The 25896-nt window shown below is 37.7% G+C and overlaps 2 protein-coding genes across 2 annotated transcripts; both read left to right on the top strand.

Moving 5' to 3' along the window:
- The first annotated feature begins 4570 nt into the window (after positions 1–4570).
- LOC141629809 (uncharacterized) lies at positions 4571–16068 on the top strand. Its single transcript, XM_074442751.1, has 8 exons — positions 4571–4822; positions 12254–12349; positions 12649–12701; positions 13381–13759; positions 13875–14293; positions 14414–15081; positions 15192–15947; positions 16052–16068. The coding sequence occupies exons 1-8, from the start codon at positions 4571–4573 to the stop codon at positions 16066–16068; spliced, it is 2640 nt and encodes an 879-aa protein (XP_074298852.1).
- Positions 16069–16151: 83 nt separating this feature from the next.
- Positions 16152–16859, top strand: LOC141629810 (uncharacterized). The gene has a single exon (XM_074442752.1). The coding sequence runs from the start codon at positions 16152–16154 to the stop codon at positions 16857–16859; it is 708 nt and encodes a 235-aa protein (XP_074298853.1).
- The last annotated feature ends 9037 nt before the right edge of the window (positions 16860–25896 follow it).

Below are 25896 nucleotides of genomic sequence, written 5' to 3' on the forward strand. Positions count from 1 at the left end.
ATCATAAAACATAGAAAAATTATTTTCACTAACTTTTCAATTTTAGATCTGAAAAATATAATAATATGCAACATTAGACGTTTTTCCTAAGTCATAGATTATGTTTTATTAATTTTCCACTAATAATGTCACTATTTATGCTATTTTTCTTCAAAAATCCATAAATCATGCAAAAAGACTTCTTTATAGCCAATTATTTTACACACATCTTGTAAAATTGCATGTGATAACATATTAATTTTATATGACCAGATTCGAAATTTAACTCATATTAACCTATTTTTCACCTAAATCCGAATTTAATAATGAAAAATTCATTTTTCGAGCATAACAAGTCCAAAAATTATGAAAATTTACAGGTTATCTCAAAATAATATATGTGACAACATATCCAAAAATTACTGGAAAATTCGAAGTATAGCTAATTTTAGACCAAAAATGACATTTTTACTCATAAAATCATATTTAAATGCCATTATTGTAAAATATGAACAATAAAAATCCGTAAAATTAATCAAAATATCCTAAAACATTTTAGGACCAGAAATTTTAACATGCATGGATTAATTTCGTGATATATCATAATAACACAAAATTTACAAGTTTTATTTGTTATTCTTGTAACTCGGAAAAACTTTTAACCGATTTGCATGCAAACAACCGTGGCTCTTGATACCGATTGAAGGAAATGTAGATCTATATACATACTAACATACTCATATATGTTAAAAATTAATTTGTCATCAAATTAATAAAGGTCTTATGCATGCAAACTAATAAACAAAATAAGGAAGAAAAATAATTTTCTCACCATAAAATCGGATTCATGGGCACAAGTGAGTTCACCTACTCACTTGTTCTTGAGCTCTCCAAATGGAAGAACAAGGATTCAAGTATAGAATCCCTCCCAAAAGCATATACCCAAGGAATACATCTTAAAAACCAATATTATTTAGATCTAGTAATAATATTAGTTTTACAATAAAATTGACACAAAATAAATTGTATTTTTGCTCTTGATAATTTCGGTCAAGAGGGAGTAATGAGCTTATTTCTCTAGAATTATCATAAATTATAGAGAGTTTTTGATGAATTTTCTTACACTAGAAAATTAGATAGGAAGAATGAATAATCATCTAAGAGAAAAGCTCTTCTCTCTTTTCTTGTGGAGTGGCCGAAAATTTGGCTTGGGTAGGATGCCCAATACCTTTTCTTTTTGCTCTTCTCAAAAGCTTAGGTTTGCATGCCTACTTATTAGCTTTTATCATTGTGTTTATACTTAAACAATTAACACAACTTCCACTAACTCCCTCCATTTATTTCGGTACACTCACATAAAATGGATGAGTCAATTTTATTTGTGATTTTGTCAATATGTCACATGTGACACATTTCATGGCATCTTATTTATAAAATGTATTTTTAACCATTAAAAATCAACATATTAATAAAATATGTCACTTATAAAAATTATCATTGTAATTCATAATTACTTGTACCAAAAGTGTTTTCCGAATTATAAATTACAACATTCTGTTATTTATAATTTATTCATTCCGTTTCAATTGTTTCTGTAAACAATAATTTCATCTAAGTAATAAAATAATTCGATTACTTAGATCGTGTCTCATTTAATCATATTTACAATAAGACACGTAAATTATACTCATAAAATCATCTGTCAATTTTAAGCAATTTAATTAACTCGTATCGGTATACGATTAATTAAATAATCAATTAAGAGTATTTCCCTATAGGTATGACCTAAGGGGATCAACTGATCACCACCGTCGCACGACAGTAATGTCAAACTCTAGTCAGCCAATCATTACCGATATGTGTGGACCAGTTGACTGTAAAATATTACATCCCACATGTATTCTTAAAATGAGATTTAATAATGATATTTAAATCATGTGATCGCACTATTGTTGAGGACACATTTCCCAACAATTTTGCCCTTGGTCACGCTATATATGTTAGTTCTTCCACCATGTTCAACCTTTCGATCAAACTGCCATGGTCGTCCCAATAGAATATGGCACGCACTCATAGGAATCACGTCGCACCAAATATCATCATTATAAGGTCCCAAGCTCAAAGAAACTAATGCTTGCTTCCTTACTTGTATTCCATTGTCCCCATTCAACCAATACAATTTATATGGCTTATTATGATTCTTGGTTTGTAATTTCAGCTCATCAACGAACTCCTTTGACACAACATTGGTACATGATCCACTATCAATGATTAGATTGCAAATTTTAGAATGTACCTTGCAACGAGTATGAAATATTTGCTCCATTTGTTCAGCTTCAACCGGAGTTATTTCCACATGAAGATTACGAATTACCAAACACTCCTCTTCACTCAATGGATTAATATCATAGGCGACACCTTCTTCTTCGTCCTCTTCAATATCAGACAGTTCTGTGGACTGTTCGGTTTGAATGAATGCTGGAACCATGTTGCGCAATTCTTGAGCGGTGAGTGCTCGCTTTTGTGGACATTCATATGTGACCATAGCCTTGGCATTTAAAACATCGCCTTAATGAGCTATCCTTAGGCTCCACGACACCCTTACCTTTGTCCTTAACTTCTTCTGTCACAACTTCCTTTTGCTTGCTCGTTGTTGGTTTAGAATAAGAGCTCGAGCCAGAACTTGCTCCTTTCGAATAGGTATAGGATTTCTTTGTTTTGTCTTGCTTTTCGAATTTTAGAGCCAAACGACACACATCATCAAACCCATTGTAAATCTGAACCTCAACTTTTGACGCAAGTGACGGTATTAGACCCTTGATGAATCTTGAAGCTCTAAGCTCTTCCTTCTCTTCAAGGTCACAAACAATCATCATCCTTTCGAATTCTTTAATGTACTCGGCCATGGACAGATTTTCTTGTGATAATGCAATTTTAGGTAATTTTCTTGCTCATAATCTCTTGGTAATAATCTCCTCATAAGGTGCTTCTTAAGTTTCTCCCAAGTATCAATCTTGCTCTTCTTATCTCGCTTCCTCTGTTTTTTCAAGTTTTCATACCACAATGATGCATATTTAGTGAGTTTTAGAATAGCTACCTTGAATTGTTTATGCTCATCGTATTCCTTGTACTCGAAAACTCGTTCAGCTTGCCTAATCCAATCCAAAAACTTTTCGGGATCCAAATCACCATTGAAATCAGGTATGTCAAGTTTTAGACCTCGATCATCATCGTTTTTGTTCTCGTTTTTGGACTTGGAAACCGCATCATCAGAATATGATCCACGAGACCAACTACGACTTGGACTTCGTTCTCTACCTCGTCCAATTGGAAGGTTCTTCATCATATACTTTAGCTCGGCCATAGCTTGTTTCATCTCATCTAGCTGTTCTTGAAGTGTGCTTGAACCATCACCGGTAGTCTTGCTGGAATCGTCCTCTCCCGGCATCCTTACTTCCCAAGATTAACTTGTTAAGAAACAAATTAATAACCTTGCTCTAGTAACCAAATTGATGTAAAATCTGGTCGATTTTATGGATATGAACAGTACATTGGACTGTTCGGATTTTTCTGTAAAACGCAGCGGAATATTAAACTGTTTATTTGATTTTTATATGTATTTGAACGAAAATTTAAGAGATATGACGTGATCACTCCCTTCTCCCTTGCAAGGAATTTGATTGTAACTTACGACTGGTTTTTGTGACTCTCACCTCGCAAGGATCACCCACACTCTAATCTCTCCCTCGCAAGAAAGAAATAAGACACTCAAAGCTCACAAGCAATAAGCAACAAGAAAACTTGTATTAATCTCTAAACTTGAATTGAATAAAACTGAATACTTTGACCTCCCTTCCCTAAACTTCCTTAACTCGTCCTAAACAGATTAGGAAACCGACCCATAGTATGGCAAATTGCCTTATTACAATCTTGCTAAGATTAGGAAAGAAACTATAAGGAAATAACGATACTACCTTAAATTTATTGACTAGAATTAGGAAAGCAAAAATAAGGAAACTAATAATCCTAAACACCTCCACCAGCACCGACCTTGACCCTCCTTGGTTTGCGTGTTGACTTAGACGGACTCTAACCCGTCACCCTTGCTTCTCCATGCTATCATATTTACGATACTTGAGCCCATTTTGAAACCTTCGGAAATGTGAGTTACATTTCGACTAATTAAGACTTCATTTTCATTTTCTTCAAGTGCTCCTCCATCAGGGGGCACTCGATCGAGTAGGTGAGAGACTCGATCGAGTGGGTGTGACTCGATCGAGTATGTAGTTTTTCGTTTCTGGGCAGAGATCTATTTTCGGGCACTCGATCGAGTAGGATAGGGGACTCGATCGAGTAGGGCTAACTCGATCGAGTGGGATGTTGACTCGATCGAGTACGTTTTTGGGAGCTTTCTGGTCAGGTTCTGGAGTCGGGGTACTCGATCGAGTAAGTTGGGAAACTCGATCGAGTGAACTCAACTCGATCGAGTGGGTGATGGAACTCGATCGAGTAGGTGCTGTGCAGGTTGTTTTCGTGTTTTGAGATATGGGATGTGTGTTTATGTTTACCCTTTTCTTATATAGTTTCAAAGATGTCGCCAAAGAGAACAACATTGTATGCCAGGGGAGAGAATATGAGTATTGATGATATTGTTAAGATGTTGGAGCACCAGGATGCTCTTACAGAGGCTTTGAAGAGGGTGGGAAAGGATAAGGAGACAAGGCCTGATCAGTCAAAGATCAGCATACATATATTGAGGTTCAATCCTAAGGAGTATTTGGGAACGGGGGCGCCAATTTTGCTGGATAATTGGCATAGAGAGATGGAGAATATACTCAATCTGGTACATTGCCCAGATGAGCTTCGAGTGGAACAAGCTGCGTTCTACCTGAGGGAAGCAGCTGGAGAGTGGTGGGACAAGGTTAAGGTGAGTGCTTTGGAGTTGTATATGAAACAGGGGTTACCTGCGATACCTTAGGATGAATTTAAGAGGGCGATGAGGCGAGAGTTTGTGCCAGAGCATGTGCGTAGTAAGCTGAGAGAGGAGTTTGATGATTTTAAGATGACTTCTGAGATGACAGTTGCTGAGTACTACCACAAGTTTAATGTGAAATCTAGGTATGCTGAGGACATGCGACTGAGCCAAGAGAACTTGGCATTGAGGTTTGAGAAGGGGTTTGACCCCCAAAATCATGGAGAAGTTACCGGTAGGAGCCCTTACTGATGTTAAGGAGGTCTATGAGCGTGCTGGGAGGGCTGAGAGGTTAGTGGAGATGAACAAGGAGAGAGTTTTTGAGAAGAGGAAAGCTTAGAGTAAGGGTGGTGGCCAGTCTAGTTACAAGAAGACCGGCCATAACTAGGCAAGAGCATACTCATCAGGTTCGGGGTTTAGTGCTGGAGCTTCTTACGGGCGTGCTCGTGGGGGTGGTAGTAGCAGTTGGGGTATGACTTGTTTTAACTGTGGCGGTATGAGCCACAAGAGGCATGAGTGCACTAATGCTATGAGTGGGGGTTTCCAAAGACCGTCGCAGGGGAGTTTCTCTCAGGGTCCTTCGCAAAGTTATGCTAGTAACAGGCCAGTTGGGTCGTGGAACAACAGGGTTGGCCAGAGTAACAACAATGGTGGGGCTAACCGCAATGGCGGTAATTCATAATAGAGACTGGCAACGAACAACAACAACAACCAGGGGTAGGCTGCTAAGCCATCTACCTCAGCTAGTACTGTCCAGGGAGGTGGGCAGAAGACCAGTGGTAAGCTGTTTATGATGGAGAAGAAGGCAGCTGAGGATGATGCTCACGTTATCACCGTTACTTTTCTTGTTAATGAAGTCTTTACCTTTGTTTTGTTTGATTCAGGAGCATCACTGTCGTTTGTATCATCGAGTCATGCTAAGCGGTTGGGTTTAAGTGAGTATGAGTCTGTAAAAGAGGAAGTTTTTATACCGTCGGGTGAGTCTATATCTTGTGGCGATTGTATAGAGGTGTGTTTATGATAGTTGGGCAGGCTGACCTACCAGTGGACTTGTTAGATTTTCCTTTGGAGGGTTTCCTTGAGAGGTCCTAAGGGGATTAGTGTGTCTTATCGTGGGTTTGTTGTCAAACCCAAAGTCAAGTTGATTGCAGCAGTGACCTTGAAGTCCTATCTGAGGAAGGGGTGTCCGTTGATCTTATGCCATGTGAGAGACCATAGAATGGAGAGTCCGTCAGTTGAGCAGATACCAGTGGTGGGAGAGTTTCCAGATGTCTTTCCAGATGAGATACCGGGGTTGCCACCGAAGAGGGAGATATATTCCAGTGTTGAGTTGGAATCGGGGACGGGGCCAATCTCTAATGCACCGTACCGTATGGGTCCTAAGGAGTTGGAGGAGCTAAAGAAGCAGCTGGATGATCTGATTGAGAAGGGATACATTAGACCTAGTGTATCACCGTGGGGAGCACCAGTCTTGTTTGTGAATAAGAAAGATGGGAGCTTGAGGTTATGCATCGATTATAGAGAGTTGAACAGAGTTACAGTGAAGAACAAGTATCATTTGCCAAGGATAGATAATTTGTTTGATCAGTTGAACGGTGCAGTGGTCTTTTCTAAGATTGATTTGAGGTCGGGTTACCATCAGGTGAAGATTAGGGAAGAGGACATATCGAAGACAACTTTTACGTCGAGGCATGGTCACTATGAGTATGCTGTTATGCCGTTTGGGTTGTCTAATGCACCTGCAGTGTTTATGGATTTGATGAACCGGGTCTTCAGTCAGTTCTTGGATTGGTTTGTTGTGGTCTTTATCGATGATGTCTTAGTCTTTCCTAAGACTAAGGAGGAGCATGAGGAGCATTTGAGGATAGTGTTGCAGACTTTGCGAGAAAATCAGCTATATGCAAAGTTGTCTAAGTGTGAGTTTTGGTTAGAGGAAGTTGTTTTTCTGGGGCATGTGATTTCAAAGAAAGGTGTAGCTGTGGATCCTGCAAAGATTGAGGCAGTTACTAAGTGGGAAGCACCGAAGAATGTGGCAAAGATCAGGAGTTTCTTAGGTTTGGCAGGGTACTATCGACGGTTCGTGAAAGATTTATCCAAGATAGCCAGGCCTATGACAGCTTTGATGAGGGAAGAGAACAGGTTTCGTTGGGACGAAAGTTGTGAGACGACGTTCCAGACATTAAAGGAGCGTTTGACCACAGCTCCAATATTAGCATTACCTGAAGGGAGTGAGAACTTTGAGGTGTATACCGATGCTTCAAAGAATGGGTTGGGTTGTGTGTTGATGTAGAATGGGAAAGTGATTGCCTATGCTTCTACACAAGTGAAGCCTTATGAGGAGAACTATCCAACACATGATCTAGAGTTGGGTGCGGTTGTATTTGCTCTCAATATTTGGAGGCAGTACCTTTATGGGGTGACCTTCAAGGTGTTTTCAGATCACAAGAGTCTCAAGTACATCTTCAGTCAAAAGGAGTTGATCATGAGACAGAGGAGATGGATGGAGCTGATTGGGGATTATGGCATGGATATCATTTACCATGAAGGGAAAGCTAATGTGGTTGCAGATGCCTTGAGCAGGAAGAGTGTGCATTCTCTATGCAGAGCCATGTCTTTGATGAGGTTGAGAGATGAGGTGGGGAAGATGGGGATACACATGATACAGAAAGGGGATGATAGAGGGGATTTGACAGTGGAGCCAGACCTTTATGATGACATTCGCAGGAAAAAGGCTTTGGATCCCAAGATTGAGGAGTGGAGAGCTGGAGTAGAGAAAGGGACAGTGTCTAAATTCTCTATTCATATAGATGGTAGTGTGAGATTCGATGGGAGATGGTGTATTCCTAGTGATTAGGAGTTGAAAAAGATAATCATGACAGAGTCTCATTACACACCATATTCGGTACATCCAGGCGGTGATAAGTTATACAATGATTTGAAGCAAACTTTCTGGTGGCCTGGGATGAAGAAGGAAATAGCTGAGTTTGTGGCTCGTTGTTTGGCATGTCAGAAAGTGAAAGGGGAGAAACGATGACCACAAGGTAAGATTCAGTCTCTTGAGGTACCTGAGTGGAAGTGGGCGTCCATTTCTATGGATTTTATAATGGGTTTGCCGAGGAGTCAATAGGGTAATAATATGATATGGGTTATAGTTGACCGACTGACTAAGTCATCTCACTTTGTGCCGATGAAAGATAATTGGACCAAGATACAGTTGGCTTTGGCTTATAGGAAGCATGTGGTTCGTTTGCATGGGGTGCCTAAGGATATAGTGTCCGATAGAGATGCGAGGTTTATATCGCGATTTTGGAAAGAGTTGTAGGAGATGATGGGGACTACTTTAAAGATGAGTACTGCATTTCATCCTGCGATAGATGGCCTAACAGAGAGGACCATCAAGACTTTAGAGGACATGTTGCGAGCTTGTGTTATGGAGGAATTTTCAATTTTCATGAATGGCTGTTTTTTTTAACACGGAACTATAGCTGTAATTTTTGTTTTCAAAGAAGGACGACACAAGTATATTTCAGAATTATTTTCCTAATAATTGGTGAATTAGTCTATAAAAAAAATGAGACCAAAAACACACAATCAAAAACATTGACAATAAGGGCAGTCGTGTTCCAAAATAGATGACAAAAATATTAAGTGACAAAATAAATTGGAATGTGGGGTTAAAAATGACATTATTCAATTAACAAAAAACTTTTGGAAAATGAAATTTAAATATCTTTAAAATTTTCACCAGCAAAATTTCAATTAAAGGCGCCAAAACAAGTTATTCACTACCTCTATTAACATGGTCCCACTAACAAGAAGTTAAGTTGCTCATGGTCAACAAAGTTATTAACTACCCGATTAACATATCCCCACTAACAGTGGTTATTTCCACTTATATATATAAAACACAACTTCACAATCATTCACTAATTTCCTAAGCTCCTTAAAGATTTCAGAGAAAAGCTCAAGTAATCCTCATAATTAATAGAACAATAAAAAAGAAATCAGCAAAGAGGGAATAACAAATAAAAAAAGAAGCAAGGATTCGGGAAGACAACGGCATTACATTTGCAATAGTTTAAGCAATGGAAAAAAGAAACAACACAAACTCTACACAGAAGCGGAAGAACTACAACGGGAAAGAAACAAGTAAGCATTCATAAGAAGTTTTATACTTATCTTTCCATGCCTCGAAAATTATATCTCAAACATAGAGCTTCTGTGTTCAGCCATCATCCAAACATAACAAAATAAATATAAAGCAGAACCTGAAAATTCAATAAAATAGAACACTTAGTTTGGCAAATTCTTTCAATAAACAATAATATATACAAATAAAAACTTAATAAAAATAGATTAAAAAGATGAAAATTAGTGACTTAACTTTTGTGAAAAAATCCCAAATAAATCATCATTAGTCCTTACTCTCTTTATGCATTAGATGAGGCATTCAAATAAAAATGCTTAGTATGGGTGAATCAGAATATTACATCAGCTATAAAAAAAATGAAATTCAATAATTGTTCAATGTAAATGACAGTAATTGTACTTATCTCAATAAGTGTGGGCATACTCTGATTGCTTACCATTTGAAACAACCTAAGAGAAATCAAAACATAAACGTTAGAATAAAAGATTTAAAAATAATTACACAGAATTGGGTCTGTTTTCAAATTATTTAGGATTATGGTTTTGATCATTAAAAGTTCCATTTCTGGATATCTGGGTATTAAGTTCCATTTCTGGATATCTGGGTATTGGGTTCGGACTCTGATTGCATATCTGGGTATTAAGTTCCATTTCTGGATATCTGGGTATTGGGTTCGGACTCGGTTGACTCGGGTTCGGACTCGGGTTCGGACTCGGTTGACTCGGGTTCGGACTCGGTTTGACTCGGGTTCGGACTCGGTTGACTCGGGTTCGGACTCGGTTGACTCGGGTTCGGACTCGGGATGACTCGGGATGACTCGGTTCGGACTCGGGTTGACTCGGGTTGGGACTCGGGTTGGGACTCGGGTTTGGGACTCGGGTTGGGACTCGGGTTTGGACTCGGGTTGGGACTCGGGTTTGGACTCTGGTTCTGACTTGGGTTCTGACTCGGGTTTGGACTCGGGTTGGGACTCGGGTTCTGACTCGGGTTCGGACACGGTTATGTCATGTTCGGACTCGGGTTCGGACTCGGGTTCGGTCTCAGGTTAGGACTCGGGTTGGGACTCGGGTTGGGACTGGAGTTGGTGATTTCATGATTTGGGGTTGAATTTCTGGGTTTCAAACCCAGAAATTAATGTATCATATTGAGATGAACCCAGAAATTAAATTGTTAACCCAGAAATTTTAGATTGTTAACCCAGAAAATTCAATTAACCCAGAAATTGACGATTGTTAACACAGAAAATTCAATTAACCCAGAAATTTTCGATTTTTAACCCAGAAAATTCAACTATTAACCCATAAATTCAATTATTAACCCAGAAATTCAATTGTTAACAATGAACACGAAAATTATGATAATCATTTTCGAATTAACAATGAACATGAAATAACAAATAAATCACATAAAGTAAACATGCACAAAATTTTCGAGTGATGTAACAATTTATTTAGGTCAGATCTAACAACTTTCGACTGATGCACAAAATTTTCGACTGATGTAACAATTTTCGAGTAAACATGCACAAAATGGTCAGATCTAGCAAAGCCTTCAACAAAAATCAAGCAATAATTTGAAAAATATCAAGAAAAATTAAAATTACCATGAAATCAACATAAACTTGAATAGTTAAACGAATATGAAGTTTACATACCGAGTTAAACCGATAATGGCAATAAACGACGGAAACCAACGAGCATAAAAAAATTTCATAATCAGTCATGAACGATCATAGACGGCGCAGATCTTCAAATTAAAAGTGTGGAGATTGATGTGTTTTTTTCTGGGTTAAGGCAGATCGAAAGTTTGAATAAGTAATTTAGTAAGAGGGGAGAATATAGTGAGAGGGGAGAGTGACAGCCTTAGTGAGAAGGGAGAGTGGCGGCGAGAATATGAAGAGTTTAGTGAGAGGGGAGAGTGACGGTATGAAGAGTTTAGTGAGAGAGGAGAGTGAGTGACGGCCGAAAGAATTGTTGTAAATGTGGCAATAAGGGTGTGTTGGTGGGTTATAAGGGTATATAAGGGACGGGTTATTAGGGTTTTGTGTTATGGATCTAAATAATAGTTGGGCCATTGTCATCTAAATTATTGCATTGGGTTGGGCTTTGTTTTATACTTATCAAAAACATGGCTTAATATTTTTCGGATGCCATCGGATATCGGACCCGTACATATATGACATATACTACTATTTTTTTCTTACTTATATTTTTAATTATTATTTGTAATTTAAATATTAAATAACTTTCATATTGTGTATTAGTTATTAGCATGGAAAAAATTTATTTAACGGCTATAACAAAAATCACTAATCTAATAGCCATTTCGTATATATTAGCTTCGACTAGACGACAAGCAAGACGAGTGAAATCAGCTGTATCTGCGCAAATAGATCCTCAATATTCTACTCCAACCACGCCACTTAGTTCCACCACCACAGGTATATAAAATGCCGTCTATTATAAATAAAATATTTAACAAATCGAGTATAAGTTTTATTACTCTCTAAACTGGTGTTTATTGCATTATTTCACAGGTATCGATAGTCCACCCGATGTAGTCGAACAATTAGTAAGAGACTTATGTTCAACCTTTGGTGAACATACGACGAATGTAGACCTTCAATACCAGAAAGTCAACTAGCTGTCACCGGACATGGTAGGTGGTCATTTGCTTTACGCGAAAAATATTCCTTCGACCAACAAAATTAATCCTCCCAATTCATTAACGATAGTTATTTTGTTTTAAATTATTATTGAATACTATCTTAACAATTTGTATATAACAATCGTTATTGTTATTACGTGCTTTTATCCTAACTCCGTTGTTTATAACATGACTACTTAGGTATCGATAGTCCACCAGATGTGGTGGAGCGATTAGTAAGAGATTTATGTTCAGCCTTTGGCGAATCTTATGATGACTTTAGTGGTTTAGTTTATGAAAACCAAGAAGTATTCACTGGACGTGAAACGACCTCATTTCGCTCACACGGAGAATGTTCCTGAAGTCAACAAAATCAATCTTCCCAGGGGAACGACGGAGGTCATTTTATTTTTTGCTAATGATCGAAGTATTATAACTTAATTTAAATAGCTATATAAATCAAACTATTTAACTTTTCCATATTGTTCTGACATTTAATGTTTCAGTACTCGAAGGATATTGGGATATTGGTGACCCAGAATACGAGTGCACAAAATGTAGAGCGCAAATGTGGTTTCAAGAAAGGAAAAAGAAAAAAAAGGGTACTCGATGCCCTAAGTTCTCATTGTGTTGCTCTGATGGCAAAGTTAAGCTTCCATGGTTAAAAGAACCGCCTCAACTACTAAAGTCTCTACTAAGTAGACAACATCCATTTAGTAAGCATTTTATTGAGAATATCCGGGCTTATAACGGGATGTTTTCTTTCACATCTATGGGTGGGAAGATTGATCATTCCATCAATCAAGGTCGAGGTCCCTACACATTCAGGATGGGAGGCCAAAATATTCACCGAATAGGAAGTTTGTTGCCGTCAACCGGAGCAACTGCTAAATTTTGTTAGTTATACATATATGACAGAGAAGAAGAAGTTGAAAATCGGAAAAAAGCAATCAGGTATGTCATATACAAGACAAATACGTTAGAATATTAGTTTAACGCATTATTTGTAAAGATCGATGTTTTGGTATTTAGTTACCCAATATAAATAAACACAACTTATTATTAATTACCTATGAATGCAGCCACGATACTCCGGAGCGATTTAACGATGAGCTGATTGAATTACTGCAAAACATGGTCGACTCACATAATCCTGTTGCAAAGACATTTAGGATGGCTAGGGGATGATTGTCTTCCGATGAAAACGTCGACGTGAGTATCGACTCATCGTAGAAGAGACAGAGATGGGAGAATGTATAATCGTCCAACGGTTTCAGAGGTAGCAGTATTGATCGAGGGTGATTTAGGTCCAAACATGGATAAACGAGATATTATTGTACAAAAGTCATGCGGAAGTTTACAACGTATATCTGAGTTACACCCATTATTCATAGCCCTCCAGTATCCTTTATTATTTCCGTGCGGGGAAGACGGTTACCGATTGGGAATTTCTCACTCTGAAAACTCTCTTCGAAATAGCAATTCTGAAAAACCGCGCGATAAATTAAAGAGAGTGGTATGCATTCCGTATTCAGGATAGACCACTGTCAGTTGAATTTCCAACTCTGTTACAATCCGGTAAAGCCTATCACCAGTTTTTAGTTGACGGATTTGCATCGGTTGAATCTCATAGACTAAAGTTTATACGCTACAACCAAGATCTTCTTCGCGTGGACAATTACAATAATCTTAGAAGAGCTGTTGAACGAGGGGACATTGAGCCGTCTTCCGCCGGTAGTCGTCTTATTGTTTCTTCTTCTTTGGTGGGAGGTGGCCCATATATGAGAGTAAACTACCTTGATACTATGACCATTTGTAGGTGGTTCGGTTACCCTGATCTATTTATCACATTTTCGTGCAAACCCAAGTGGCCGGAAATCACCCGGTTTGTTAGAAATAGGGGACTTAATCCCGAGGATCGTCCTGATATTTTGTCTCGCGTATTCAAGATTAAGCTCGAAGAGTTGATGATTGATTTAAAAGAGCGCCATATCTTTGGTAGTGTTAGAGCGGTCTTGTGATCTTTCATCTCGAGTTTAATATTTGGACATATTTTATCAAGCCGTAATATATAATCTAATATGTTTGCGTAATTCTATCACAGTTGTATATACTATTGAATTTTAGAAGCGTGGTCTTCCACATGCTCATATCCTTTTGTTCTTACATCGAGAAGACAAGTTCCCTGAAGCTGCGGATATCGATAAAATAATTTCAGCGGAGATCCCCAATCCGGTTGAGAATCCTGTGTTACATGCCGTCGTTTGCACACACATGATTCACGGACCGGGTGGAACTGCAAAACCACGATCACCGTGTATGGTTGGGTCTACATGCTCAAAACATTTTCCCAAAAGGTGTACCGAAAGAACAACTATCGGCGAAGACGGTTATCCTATTTATAAGAGAAGTAAAATAGGCAAAACAATATATAAGGACCAAGTGGCACTTGACAATGGATCTGTCGTGCTATATAACCCGTACTTATTGCTGAAATATCGTGCACATATCAATGTGGAGTGGTGTAACCAGTCTAAAGCGATCAAGTATATTTTCAAGTATATAAATAAGGGATCTGATCGAGTGACAATGCAGTCCTCTTATCGACGCCGTAACGACCAATTTCCTGAACAGGTGGACGAGATTAAATGATACTACGATTGTAGGTACCTTTCAGCATGTGAGGCTGTTTGGAGGATATTCGCGTTTAACATTCACTACAGGACTCCCGCAGTCGAAAGGCTGCAGTTTCACCTTCTCGGCGAACAGAGCGTTGTGTTTGATGATGAAGATCCTATTGACGAGGTCTTAGAGAAATCATCGATGGGAGTGTCAAAGTTTCTATCTTGGATGAAAATTAACAGTAGTGAAGAGGAAGAGTTGCAGATAGCGAAGGACTTATTGTACTGTCAATTCCCAACTAAATTTGTGTGGAATAAAGATCAGCGAGAGTGGACCCTTAGAAAACAGAATTTTAAGATAGGCAGGTTGCAACATGTGCCGCCGACTTACGGTGAATTATATTTCATGAGAACCATGTTGAACCATGTAAAAGGACCCAAAAGTTACGAGGATATAAGAAGGGTTAACGGCACTCTCTATGACACGTATAGGGAAGCGTGTTATGCATATGGCTTGATCGGTGACGACAAAGAGTACATTGATGCGATAAAGGAAGCAAGTGAATGGGCCTCTGGATTTTATCTTAGAAACCTCTTTGCGACTTTATTGTTATCTGGGACGTTGTCCATGCGAAGAAGAGTCTGGGAGGCAACATGGAGTCTTCTAGCGGATGATATCCTTCACAGGCAACGTAATATTCTTCAAAACCGAGGTACTACTTTAATATATTGTTTTATATTTAGTTCATCTAATTTACATTCTTTGCACATATAATAGTTATCAATACGTTATGATGATATGACACTGCAAATATCATCATAGGTTTGGAGCTAACTGATGAAGAATTGAAAAACTATGCTTTGATCGACATAGAAGCATCACTCCAATTAAATGGGAGTAGTTTAGCAAGATTTGAAGGGATGCCCCTACCCGATACATCGTCAACAACACATCACGCGAACACGATGGTTATGGACGAGTTGTCTTATGACAAAGAATCGCTCCAGGCAGAACATGCGTTTCAATTATCTTCAATGACTGATGAGCAGACGACAGTTTATAATGAAATTATGGAAGCTATTGCATCTAATCAAGGAGGGGTGTTTTTTGTGTATGGCTATGGGAGGACTGGTAAAACATTCATCTGGCGAACTTTATGTGCTGCCCTCAGAAGCAAGGGTGAAATTGTTTTGCCTGTTGCATCTAGCGGAATTGCAGCAACGTTGATACCTGGTGGTAGAACAGCGCACGCGAGACTTGGCATTCCGATCAATCTCACCGAAAACTCCACTTGCCCCAGAATTAAACCTGGTAGTGATTTAGCGGAATTGCTGATCAGAGCGAAGCTAATTATATGGGACGAAGCGCCAATGACTCATAAACATGGTTTCGAGGCTGTTGATAGAAGTTTGAAAGACGTCATGCGTGTTGTAGATCCGCGTAATGCAACACTACCATTTGGCGAGAAAGTCGTAGTTTTTGGTGGCGATTTTCGCCAAACATTACCGGTTGTTTCCAAAGGGAGCAGGGCTGATGTTGTGCATGCTTCTCTTTGTTCGTCGTATTTGTGGGGTTCATGTAAGGTACGTTCAAAACATAGTTTCCAAATTGGTACTAAAACGCTGTTCAATTAATTTATATTTTCTTTCAATGTTTTAAGATGTGTATGTCTTAAATTTCAGGTGCTTACATTGACTAAAAATATGCGCTTACAAGTCGGAAGTGAAGACACTAATGTAGATGAGATACGAAAATTCTCGGAGTGGATTCTGAAAATTAGAGATGGGTTGGTCGGGGATCTTCAAAATAGGTTATGGGACCCAAATAAATTATCTTCAAGAAAGGGCAATTCTTGCACCCACTCACGAAATAGTTGAAGATGTAAATGATTATGTGTTATCTCTTATCCATGAGGAAGAGAGAATTTACTTAAGCTCTGATGAGGTCAGTAGAGATGATAGAACTATGGGCGAGCCTGACCTTTACTCCACAGAATTCTTGAACAGTATTAAATGTTCTGGCCTCCCAAACCATGAATTGAGACTGAAAGTCGGTGCTATGGTTATGCTCCTTAGAAATATTGATCAATCGCGTGGGTTGTGCAATGGTACCAGGTTAATAGTGACAAATTTAGGGAGACGCGTAATTAGTTGTACAGTGTTGACTGGTAGTCATAAAGGCGATAGAGTGCACATTGCCCGCATTACACTCACTCCTTCAGATTCCAGTAAATTTCCAGTCCGGTTTAGTAGAAGACAATTTCCCATTGCTGTTTGTTTTGCCATGACAATAACCAAAAGCCAGGGCCAGTCCTTATCTCAAGTGAGCATTTATCTTCCAAGACCGGTCTTCAGTCATGGAGAACTTTATGTCGCGATCTCGAGGGTTACAAGCAAACAAGGCCTTAAACTATTAATCTGCGACAGTAACAAGCGTACATCGAATATTACAACCAACGTAGTTTACCAAGAAATTTTTGAGTATTTGTAAAGTTCATATTACTTCTACATTTGTTGGACAATTTGTATCGTATGGTAGTGATTAGCCTAGTAACAATCGTAATAACATATACGTTCAATATTCAATTGTGGCTTTTTTAAATTGTCACGAGTATGGAAATTTAATCATGCTCACTTATATGCTTACGTTTTCGAATCTAATTTTAGCGATTGTTACTACGTCCCGTGCATTTTTTGCACGGGTTTAACACTAGTTTGTTAGTAGAGGGAGGTGGTGAATATGAAGGTGAAGCGGCAAGGTGATCCAAAAATAGGTTTTAGGTAATGTAATGCAAATATAAGTAGCTAATTAGGTTATTAGCTTGACTTAAATTACAATGTTTTATTTGGACTTTTTTGCACAAATAAGACATATAGACATCGTAAAATGGTAAATTAGCCCGTTATTAAATTTGGGTCGAGAATACTACTATTAGTTTTTTATTAGTACTATTATTATTAATAATTTATTTTAATACTTCGTATCATTTTAGTGATTTTAAAATTATTTATTATCGTAGCTGAAAATTAAGAACTGATAAGGTAGCTGATTATATAAAAAAATGTTTGGCAAACTAACTGAAAAGATAACTGATTTTGATGAAATAACGTAAAAAGATATGATAATTATTTAATAGTATCGATTTAAAGGGTAAAAACGAAAAATCAAACCACATCAGGTTCCTGAAATCTCAAATGCTACTCTAGGTAGCATTTCATTTCAAGTAGCTTATTTGGTTAAATGAGCTATTCCCCAAACTCTTACAAAAAAAATAAGCTACCTGAAATTTTGGTCAAATAAACTACTTTGACCAAATCAGATAGCTAAAATGTCTTTTCAAACGAAGCCTAAGTTAAATACGAGTATGTTTTAACACTTATATTTAATGAATCCAATACATAAAATAACCTTTATTGTAAATTTTTACATTGATGAGGAATTCTAAAACTATCGTATAAGATATACAAATGTTTATTATCTCTATTACCTGACACACTTTAAAATACTAAACTCTTGTGAAAATTTGTTGTTGAAGATGTACACATCGTATCATATAATTATTAATTGAGAACGATACATTTTATTATATCCGTACTTCCTCCATTTTGGTAATTACAACGTTTTTGTTTTTTTTTTTCGGGAGTGTCCCTTTAGTTTCAGTTTTACAAAAAATTAGTAGTCCAAAAATTATAAAACTGCACCATTAAATTCCTTATAAAATAGTTTTTATATGAGTACACATTTCATTTTTTTTATTTTTTTTGGTGACGAGGGAACCCGCAGCCTAGGTTGCACGGACACTCCTCCTAATCGGTGTTCCAGTGTCGGACACCCGTGTCAGACACGACACACGTCAAAACGTGTCGGACACCTGTAAAGCCGTGTCTAACTTTCATCTTTTATTTGGGCACGTGCCCGACGCGTGTCCATGGTATTTTGAGCCGTGTCCATGGTATTTGGACACACCTTCAAACGGAAAGTTGAATTTAAGGTAAATTGCGTGAATTGTTATATGGTTAAATTTGGTGGAAAAATGATGTTCTTTAGACAAGTAATGAGATGTCGAAATAGATTGATTATAAGTTGGATTTTAGTTTTAGAAATGAGAATAAGTTATATTTAACGTCAAATTTTACCTTCATTTATTTAAATTTAATATCAAATACTTTTTCAAAAGTAAAATCACACATAAATAACTATAAAATATATATTTTATTAAATTTAAATAACGTGTCCCGTGTCCTAAATTTCATGGGGATGTCATGTCACGTGTCCGTGTCCGTTTTGGTGCTACCTCCGCAGCCGCTACCTTTGGTGCGCACTGGGTAAACCCTCGGGTGTACGTGATAACTTGCAAACCACGTGTAACAAGTAAGTCACCTGAGGATGACATACTCGAAGTCTAATAGGCATGGACTCAGGCCAAGAATACTTCACAAGATTTTGCTCTTGGGGAGAGTATACATTTCATGACATTTTTTTCTCATATTTTTAATAGATATTTAAGAGAAAATGAAATGTATCTAAAAGTGAGAATAACACACATATATACACAAAATGAGTATTAATTAAAGTATTTTTTGTATTAGAATTTTAGAAACAACCCGTGCATTTTTTGCACGGGATTAAAACTAGTGTTGTATTAATGACGTGACACGTCCTGGATTGAGTATTGTCTTCTGAATTAATAAAGATAAGATTTGAAGCATTACATTTTCCTTTACAGCGAGTCAGCAATTGTTGATACTAAGATCTAACATTCTACACAGAGTATAAGACACTGATAAAACTATTTGTCATTTACTATGTACCAATTTTTGTAAATATGCGATACTCCCTCCATTCCACCATATTATATGACGTTTTAGTTTTTTAAGATAAGCCTTTTACAAAAAATATATTAATCTAAAAATTATAAAAATTATACCATAAAATTCCTTATGAAAATATCTTGCAAATGAGTATACATTCCATTATGTTTACTGATATAAAATAACAATGTACTAGTTTGTGTTTTACATATTTACATTTACAATATGTGCATCGAAGGAGAATTCTTAAACGTATATTAGAAACAATGTATATATTAGTATTTAGATATTTTTTCACACATTTGTTGACTATGATATTATTATCGGGTTTTTTATCCTATGCCCAGTGGGCATAGGTTAAGAAAGCAAAAATAGAAAGATTTAAATGTTTTCCTTGGGGAAAAAAAAGTAAAAGTAATTGTATATTACAATTTCACATAAAGACATCATTAAATTCTTTCTTTTTTTGGCTTTCTTAACCTATGCCCAGTGGCTATAGGTTAGAAAAACCTTATTATTATTATTATTATTATTATTATTATTATTATTATTATTATTATTATTATTATTATTATTATTATTATTATTATTATTATTATTATTATTATTATTATTATTATTATTATTATTATTATTATTATTATTATTATTATTATTGCATGAACACATTTAATTTCAAGTATTTTTTTCCATGCCACATGTCACATCCACACATTCTCAACCCAGTTATATATAGAGTTGGAATCTTGTGAGTTTGATTTCTTATGGTGAGTTTGTGCTCACATGTTATTCTATTGTTATTGTTATTTTCTTATGCTTATCTAGTTTTCTCATTATGTTACCATTTAATTTATTATATTTTTTGTGTTAGCACATATTATTCTTGTTTTTTTTGGTTAATACCTGTTTCCTTTTTTTTTGTTACACTAAAATAATACTACAATAACACGTGTTATTCTGGTGTTATTGTACTGTTATTCTGGTGTTACTGTAATATTATTGTAGTGTTATTCTTATGTTATTGTGGTGTTACTTTGATGTTATTGTACTGTTATTGTGGTGTTATTCCATTATTACTCTACATTTCTCATTATTATTTATGTGTTACTCACATCGCAGACCATTCACCTTAAGGCGAAAAGGAGAATATTCTGAAATGAGAAAATAAGATGAAGAAACCTGAAATGACAAAATAAGAAAAATTATAATTGGAACAGAGCAAGTATATTATAAGAATTCAACATTAACCAATTTAAGCTATAAGCTACCCACAAATTCTTGCTTAATACCGTCTTAAGATAAGACGACACTCACAGCCGATTTAAACATTAGACTAATACTTGATCGTTGATAGAGAAATACGATATTTAAATCAATAAAGGGGCATAAAAGACAAGGAGTCCACGGATGCAAACATATCAAAAACTTAATTGAGGAGGTTCGATTACCTTTTGCGCGTTAGGTACTCGATAAAATACTTCAACTAGATTTTCAATTGACAGTACCTCTGGCTATGGAAATTGTACCAGCTTACACCATTACTATACGACCACATATCAAACCAAACCCGTAAATATCACGGGTTTAACTCATTAGTAAATCAATACATTTGTAATAACTTATTAGTTTATGAATGGTCTTATGCACACTGTTTCTTTCAGCCAAAATAGTAGGTTTGGGAGTGCTAATTTAGATCAGGGTTCCAACATTGATGAATGTCATGGGCTATCTTGAACTCAAGTTTCTTAGGATGCAAATTCTTAACAAGAACAGCAGACGTAATCAGGTGAAGTGCTTCATCATCTCTTCCGAATGCTCCTGATACTAAACTTACTAATGTATCTTTTGTTGCAATTTTCTCAATTCCACTTACACCCCATGATTTCATTTTCTCACGATGCTCGAAATACCCATCAATTCGTAAACCAAGCATCATAAATTTCGCCCGTTCACCCAACTATTCGTGAACCAAGTACCACCACGACATTCATCACCATCACCGAATTCACCACCGCACCAACCAGGTGCTACTTCCATTCTCGCCACCACCACCAGCAGCGTGTCACGTCTTGATTTATTTGAACACGAAAAGACGCGTGCCACTAGGCCAACTACGCGTTATGGACGAGTCATGCAACCCTTCACGAACAAGTATCACTACGGAAATAATATTGAAAGAACGATATAATACGAAACTAATAAAGTGCGGAATAATCGTAGAATATCGATAAAGAAAATGTATTATTATTATTGAGAATGGGAAAATATAAATATAATTATAAGAGTTTCTATACATAAATATTGTAATAGGAAAATGATTTGTAGAGAGAAGAGATTGTGTAAAAATGAAGGCCAAATGCCTTCTTATATAGGGGAGGGAAATGGCGGTTGGGAGTGAAGGGGTGCGAGAGACACCCCTTGGTGTTTTGGCAGGAGAAACCAAGGAAAAAGGGCCTTGGTATCCCATGGTGTTGGCGGGAAGAAAAAGGAGGGGGGGGGGGGGGGGGTGTATGTGTGTTTGTGAGAGGAAAGGATAAGGATGAATGTGGATGCAACACATCACCACCCATGTGCCTCTCATGTGCTTCCTCCTCTAGCTAGGGTGGACTAGGGGTGGACTAGGTAGTGAGCTGCCCTAGTGACCCCCGAGTACTTGTGAGCTGACTTCCACTCCCCGTGAGCTAAGTGAACTTGAGTGAGCTAGTCGTGAGCTGAGTGAGCTAGCGTTGAGCTGCGTATAGTTGACTTGAGCTTGCTTAAGCTTGCTTTGAGCTTTGATTTGTGTTTGTATGCGGATGTTGAGCTGCCCGGGCGTTGCTAGGTCATGATGCTTGCTCATATAACCTCAAGATGGTTTCGAAAAAGGTGACGGGTGACATTCTCCCCCACTTGAATGGTTGATGCCCTCATCAACGTCACGACTAAAAAAGAAAAATTACATGTAAAGATATCCTACTACATAATATCTATTTTTATTTTTGAAACATGACCGAACATACTAACAATCCTAAATGTTCGGTGGCTTATAATATAAATGAACACTCTAACATGCCTAAGTGTTCGGGAAATAACATAAATAATCGAATATTTTAACAAGCCTAAATGTTCAATCTTTTATTCTACTATCTAACTGAGATCTATATGTGGGGTAATATCCGTATAAGACCCTTTAAATTTAGGACTATAACGTAAATTTAGCATGTGAAATATTGTCATAAACGAAAAACAATAAAGAAACAATGAGGATTAAGAATCAACCTCGGGTCCTTTATAGTGCGGCGTAAAAGAAGTAAATCAAACGAGATTCCCTCCTAATTGTTGCACCCAAGACTTGTCCGAGAAATGCCCTTGTGCTAGAACGTGTTCTCCGATTGCCTTGCAATATTGGGAGAACTTGATGTGAGTTTTTCTCGAGATGTGAGATCTCAGTTTCAGAGAAAACTTAATCTCCAAAACCCTTGTTTTTCTCGTAAATGAAAATCGCTAGGTCAAAAGGAGAGGAGTCTCTCCTTTTGTTTGTTCGGCCGGACCGAGGGTATGCATGGGGAAGTGGGCTTCCACTTCCTCTTAATTTTACCTCGTGGGTGGCTCGAAAATTGCTAAATGTATATGACGCGGTTTATTATAAATCGTCATCGGTTATCGGCTATTAAAACATCAACTAATAACACGGGTTAGTTGAAGTATTAATACATGTCCGACAAAGACGATATTGTATAATTAATTCAATATACATTAATCAAACATAAAACGCTTATATTTAATTTTACGAATTAACTGGTTAATTCGCCTTAGCCCATAATATTTAATCCGTATTAAATATAATATCTCAACATCATATTTTGACTAATTACTAGTCAAATAACTCGGACTAATTGGTTAGTCAAATTTGGCATCTACATGATCGTATTTTCATCATGTCACATCTCTCAAACGTATCTTATAGGTGTGACTTTTAGGGACCAGTTGATCACCGCCATCCGTATGACAATAACGTCAAACTTATCTAGCAAGCCAACCGTTATTGATAAACGTGGATCAACCGATAATAATACCAAAAGTATGCCCTTTGATCCTTTTAGAGGTTTATAAGTCCTTGCACTAACCGTTAAGGACACTAACCCCAACAAGCTCCCACTTGTCCGTACAAGTGTATGTGCAATGACGTTATCCGCACTAACTGGAGGACACAAGCTCCAACAATACTCCCACTTGTCCGTACAAGTGTATGTGCGATAACCGATTCTCATATTCATTTAAAATTTCTCCCACTCAATGTAAAACAATTTGCAGATCTGGATCCACAAAGGTCGTATTTTACAATCGATCTGGATCAAGAGTGGTTTCCCCGACTAGAGAGTAACTTAACTGATAAAACGAATCCGTATCCGAGCATGGCCATGCATTTGATTCTGACTCCTCGAGTGGCCCCGAGAAATATCGAGTACGATAAAGGCTGAATATTTCCTTCAACTCGAACTCCTTCCGATCTAAGCACAAAGCATGAAATGACCGAAAAAAATCTACTTGGCCCCCGTTACGGATGACCGTGAGAAAGAAACCAAAGTCACCCAAAATCTGCCTTAGTCTCAAGAGACAGTCGATAGTCAAAAGAATCGACTCTTAGGATCACCATGGAGGTCCTATCCACGACCGGGCACCGAATGTTATAAAATATTTAGGACTCCACGTTGATGTCACAATTGTGTCCTACGAGATATCCGTATAAATCGCCTCTGTGATTGGTCAGTCAACCGGTTGACTTATGGCTCGTTGAACCCACCATCAACCAACGTCACAAAATAATTGCCAGAGTTATCAGCTCATGTGGGCAATTAAGGACTGAAAAATATAATGTTCGTTCAGTTCACTTTGTGGTGTTCAAAATTTGTCGTACAAATCCACATGAAAAACAAAATATATATAAAATATCAAAACGATGATGTCGTATAGAGTACAAGCGAGAATGAATCTAATCCATAAAAGAGTACTACAACTTAGGAACACGTTTAATTCCCATGGAATTAACATGCCCTTCATGCTTATCTTGTCGTAATGCTTTAGTGAGAGGATCTGCTATGTTATCATCTGTAGCAATCTTTTCTATCACTACTTCCTTTTGCTCCACGTAATCTCGGATTAGATGAGCTTTCGATTGTACATGTCTAGACTTGTTGCTAGACTTTGGCTCCTTAGCTTGGAAGATGGCACCACTATTGTCGCAATAGATGGTGATCGGGTCATTCGAACCGGGCACTGAGATAGCCCATGTAAGAATTGACGCATCCATATCGCTTCCTTTGTAGCTTCGGACGCGGCATAGTACTCGGACTCGGTCGTAGAATCTCTTTTAAAGTTTGTTTCGAACTCTTCCACCGATCGCAGCGCCATTAAGAGTAAAACGAATCCGGATCGAGATTTCGAGTCATCTCGATCCGTTTGGAAGCTAGCATCCGTTAAGGTTGCGCATAGCTTTTGTTCGCCTCCATAAGTCAATGCCCAATCTTTAGTCCTCCGGAGGTACTTAAGAATGTTCTTGACGCCTAACCAATCGATTCACCGGATCTTTGTTGGAATCGACTTGTCATACTCAATGCATATGCCACGTCTGGACGTGTGCATATCATGGCATACATGATTGATCCTATAGCCGAAGCATAAGGAATCCGTGTCATGCGCTCTTTTTCTTCCGGTGTCTCTGGTGACTGAGATTTGCTCAAATGCACCCCTGGAGCCATAGGAAGGAACCCCTTCTTGGAGTTAGTCATGCTGAATCTCTCTAGGACTTGGTCTATGTAAGACTCCTGACTGAGAGATAACATCCGTCGTGATCTATCTCGATAGATACGGATGCCTAGAATTCTTTGCGCCTCTCCCAAATCTTTCATCTGGAAATGGTTTTTCAACCATACTTTCACCGAAGTTAAGAGAGGTATGTCATTCCCAATCAAGAGTATGTCGTCAACATACAATATTAGGAAAACAATCTTGCTCCCACTCGACTTGATATATAAACATGGTTCCTCGACCGATCGAGTAAATCCATTTTCTTTAATCACTTGGTCGAAGCGATGATTCCAACTCCGAGATGCTTGCTTAAGTCCATAAATGGAACGCTTAAGTTTGCATACTTTCTTAGGATGTTGTGGATCGATGAAACCTTCGGGTTGTACCATGTACAACTCTTCCTCCAAAAAGCCGTTTAAGAAGGCGGTTTTCACATCCATTTGCCAAATTTCATAGTCATGAAAAGCGGCGATCGCTAAGATAATCCGAATGGAACGCAGCATGACTACGGGTGCAAAAATCTCATCGTAGTGGAAACCTGGCACTTGGGTGAAACCTTTAGCAACTAGTCGTGCTTTGTAGATATCTTGTTGACCTTCCACAGAATGCTTTATCTTGTAAAGCCATTTGCATTGAAGGGGACGAACCTTAGCAGGCAAGTCAACAAGATCCCATACGTTGTTCTCATACATAGAGTCCATCTCGGATTGCATGGCCTCAAGCCATAGCTTTGAGTCGAAACTAGTCATGGCACCTTTATAGGTTGCGGGTTCACTACTCGTTAAGAGTAGAACGTCATCTATGTCATGTTCCTCGACCATACCAATGTATCTCTCTGGAGGAATAGAGACTCTTCCCGACCTCCTAGGTTCCTCAGAATATTCACGCAGTAGGGATTGAAGGAATAGGTTCCTCCAATGGTTGCTCGG

This window comes from Silene latifolia, chromosome Y (assembly GCF_048544455.1).
Source record: "Silene latifolia isolate original U9 population chromosome Y, ASM4854445v1, whole genome shotgun sequence".
NCBI lineage: Eukaryota > Viridiplantae > Streptophyta > Magnoliopsida > Caryophyllales > Caryophyllaceae > Silene > Silene latifolia.

Excerpts from the sequence above, each read along its gene's own strand:
- LOC141629809 (XM_074442751.1), top strand. The coding sequence starts at position 4,571 with ATGTCGCCAAAGAGAACAACATTGTATGCCAGGGGAGAGAATATGAGT. Across the intron at positions 13,760-13,874 it reads TCTTTGGTAGTGTTAGAGCG|AAGCGTGGTCTTCCACATGC; the intron begins GTCTTGTGATCT and ends ATTGAATTTTAG. Across the intron at positions 15,082-15,191 it reads TAATATTCTTCAAAACCGAG|GTTTGGAGCTAACTGATGAA; the intron begins GTACTACTTTAA and ends ATATCATCATAG.
- LOC141629810 (XM_074442752.1), top strand. The coding sequence starts at position 16,152 with ATGGGTTGGTCGGGGATCTTCAAAATAGGTTATGGGACCCAAATAAAT.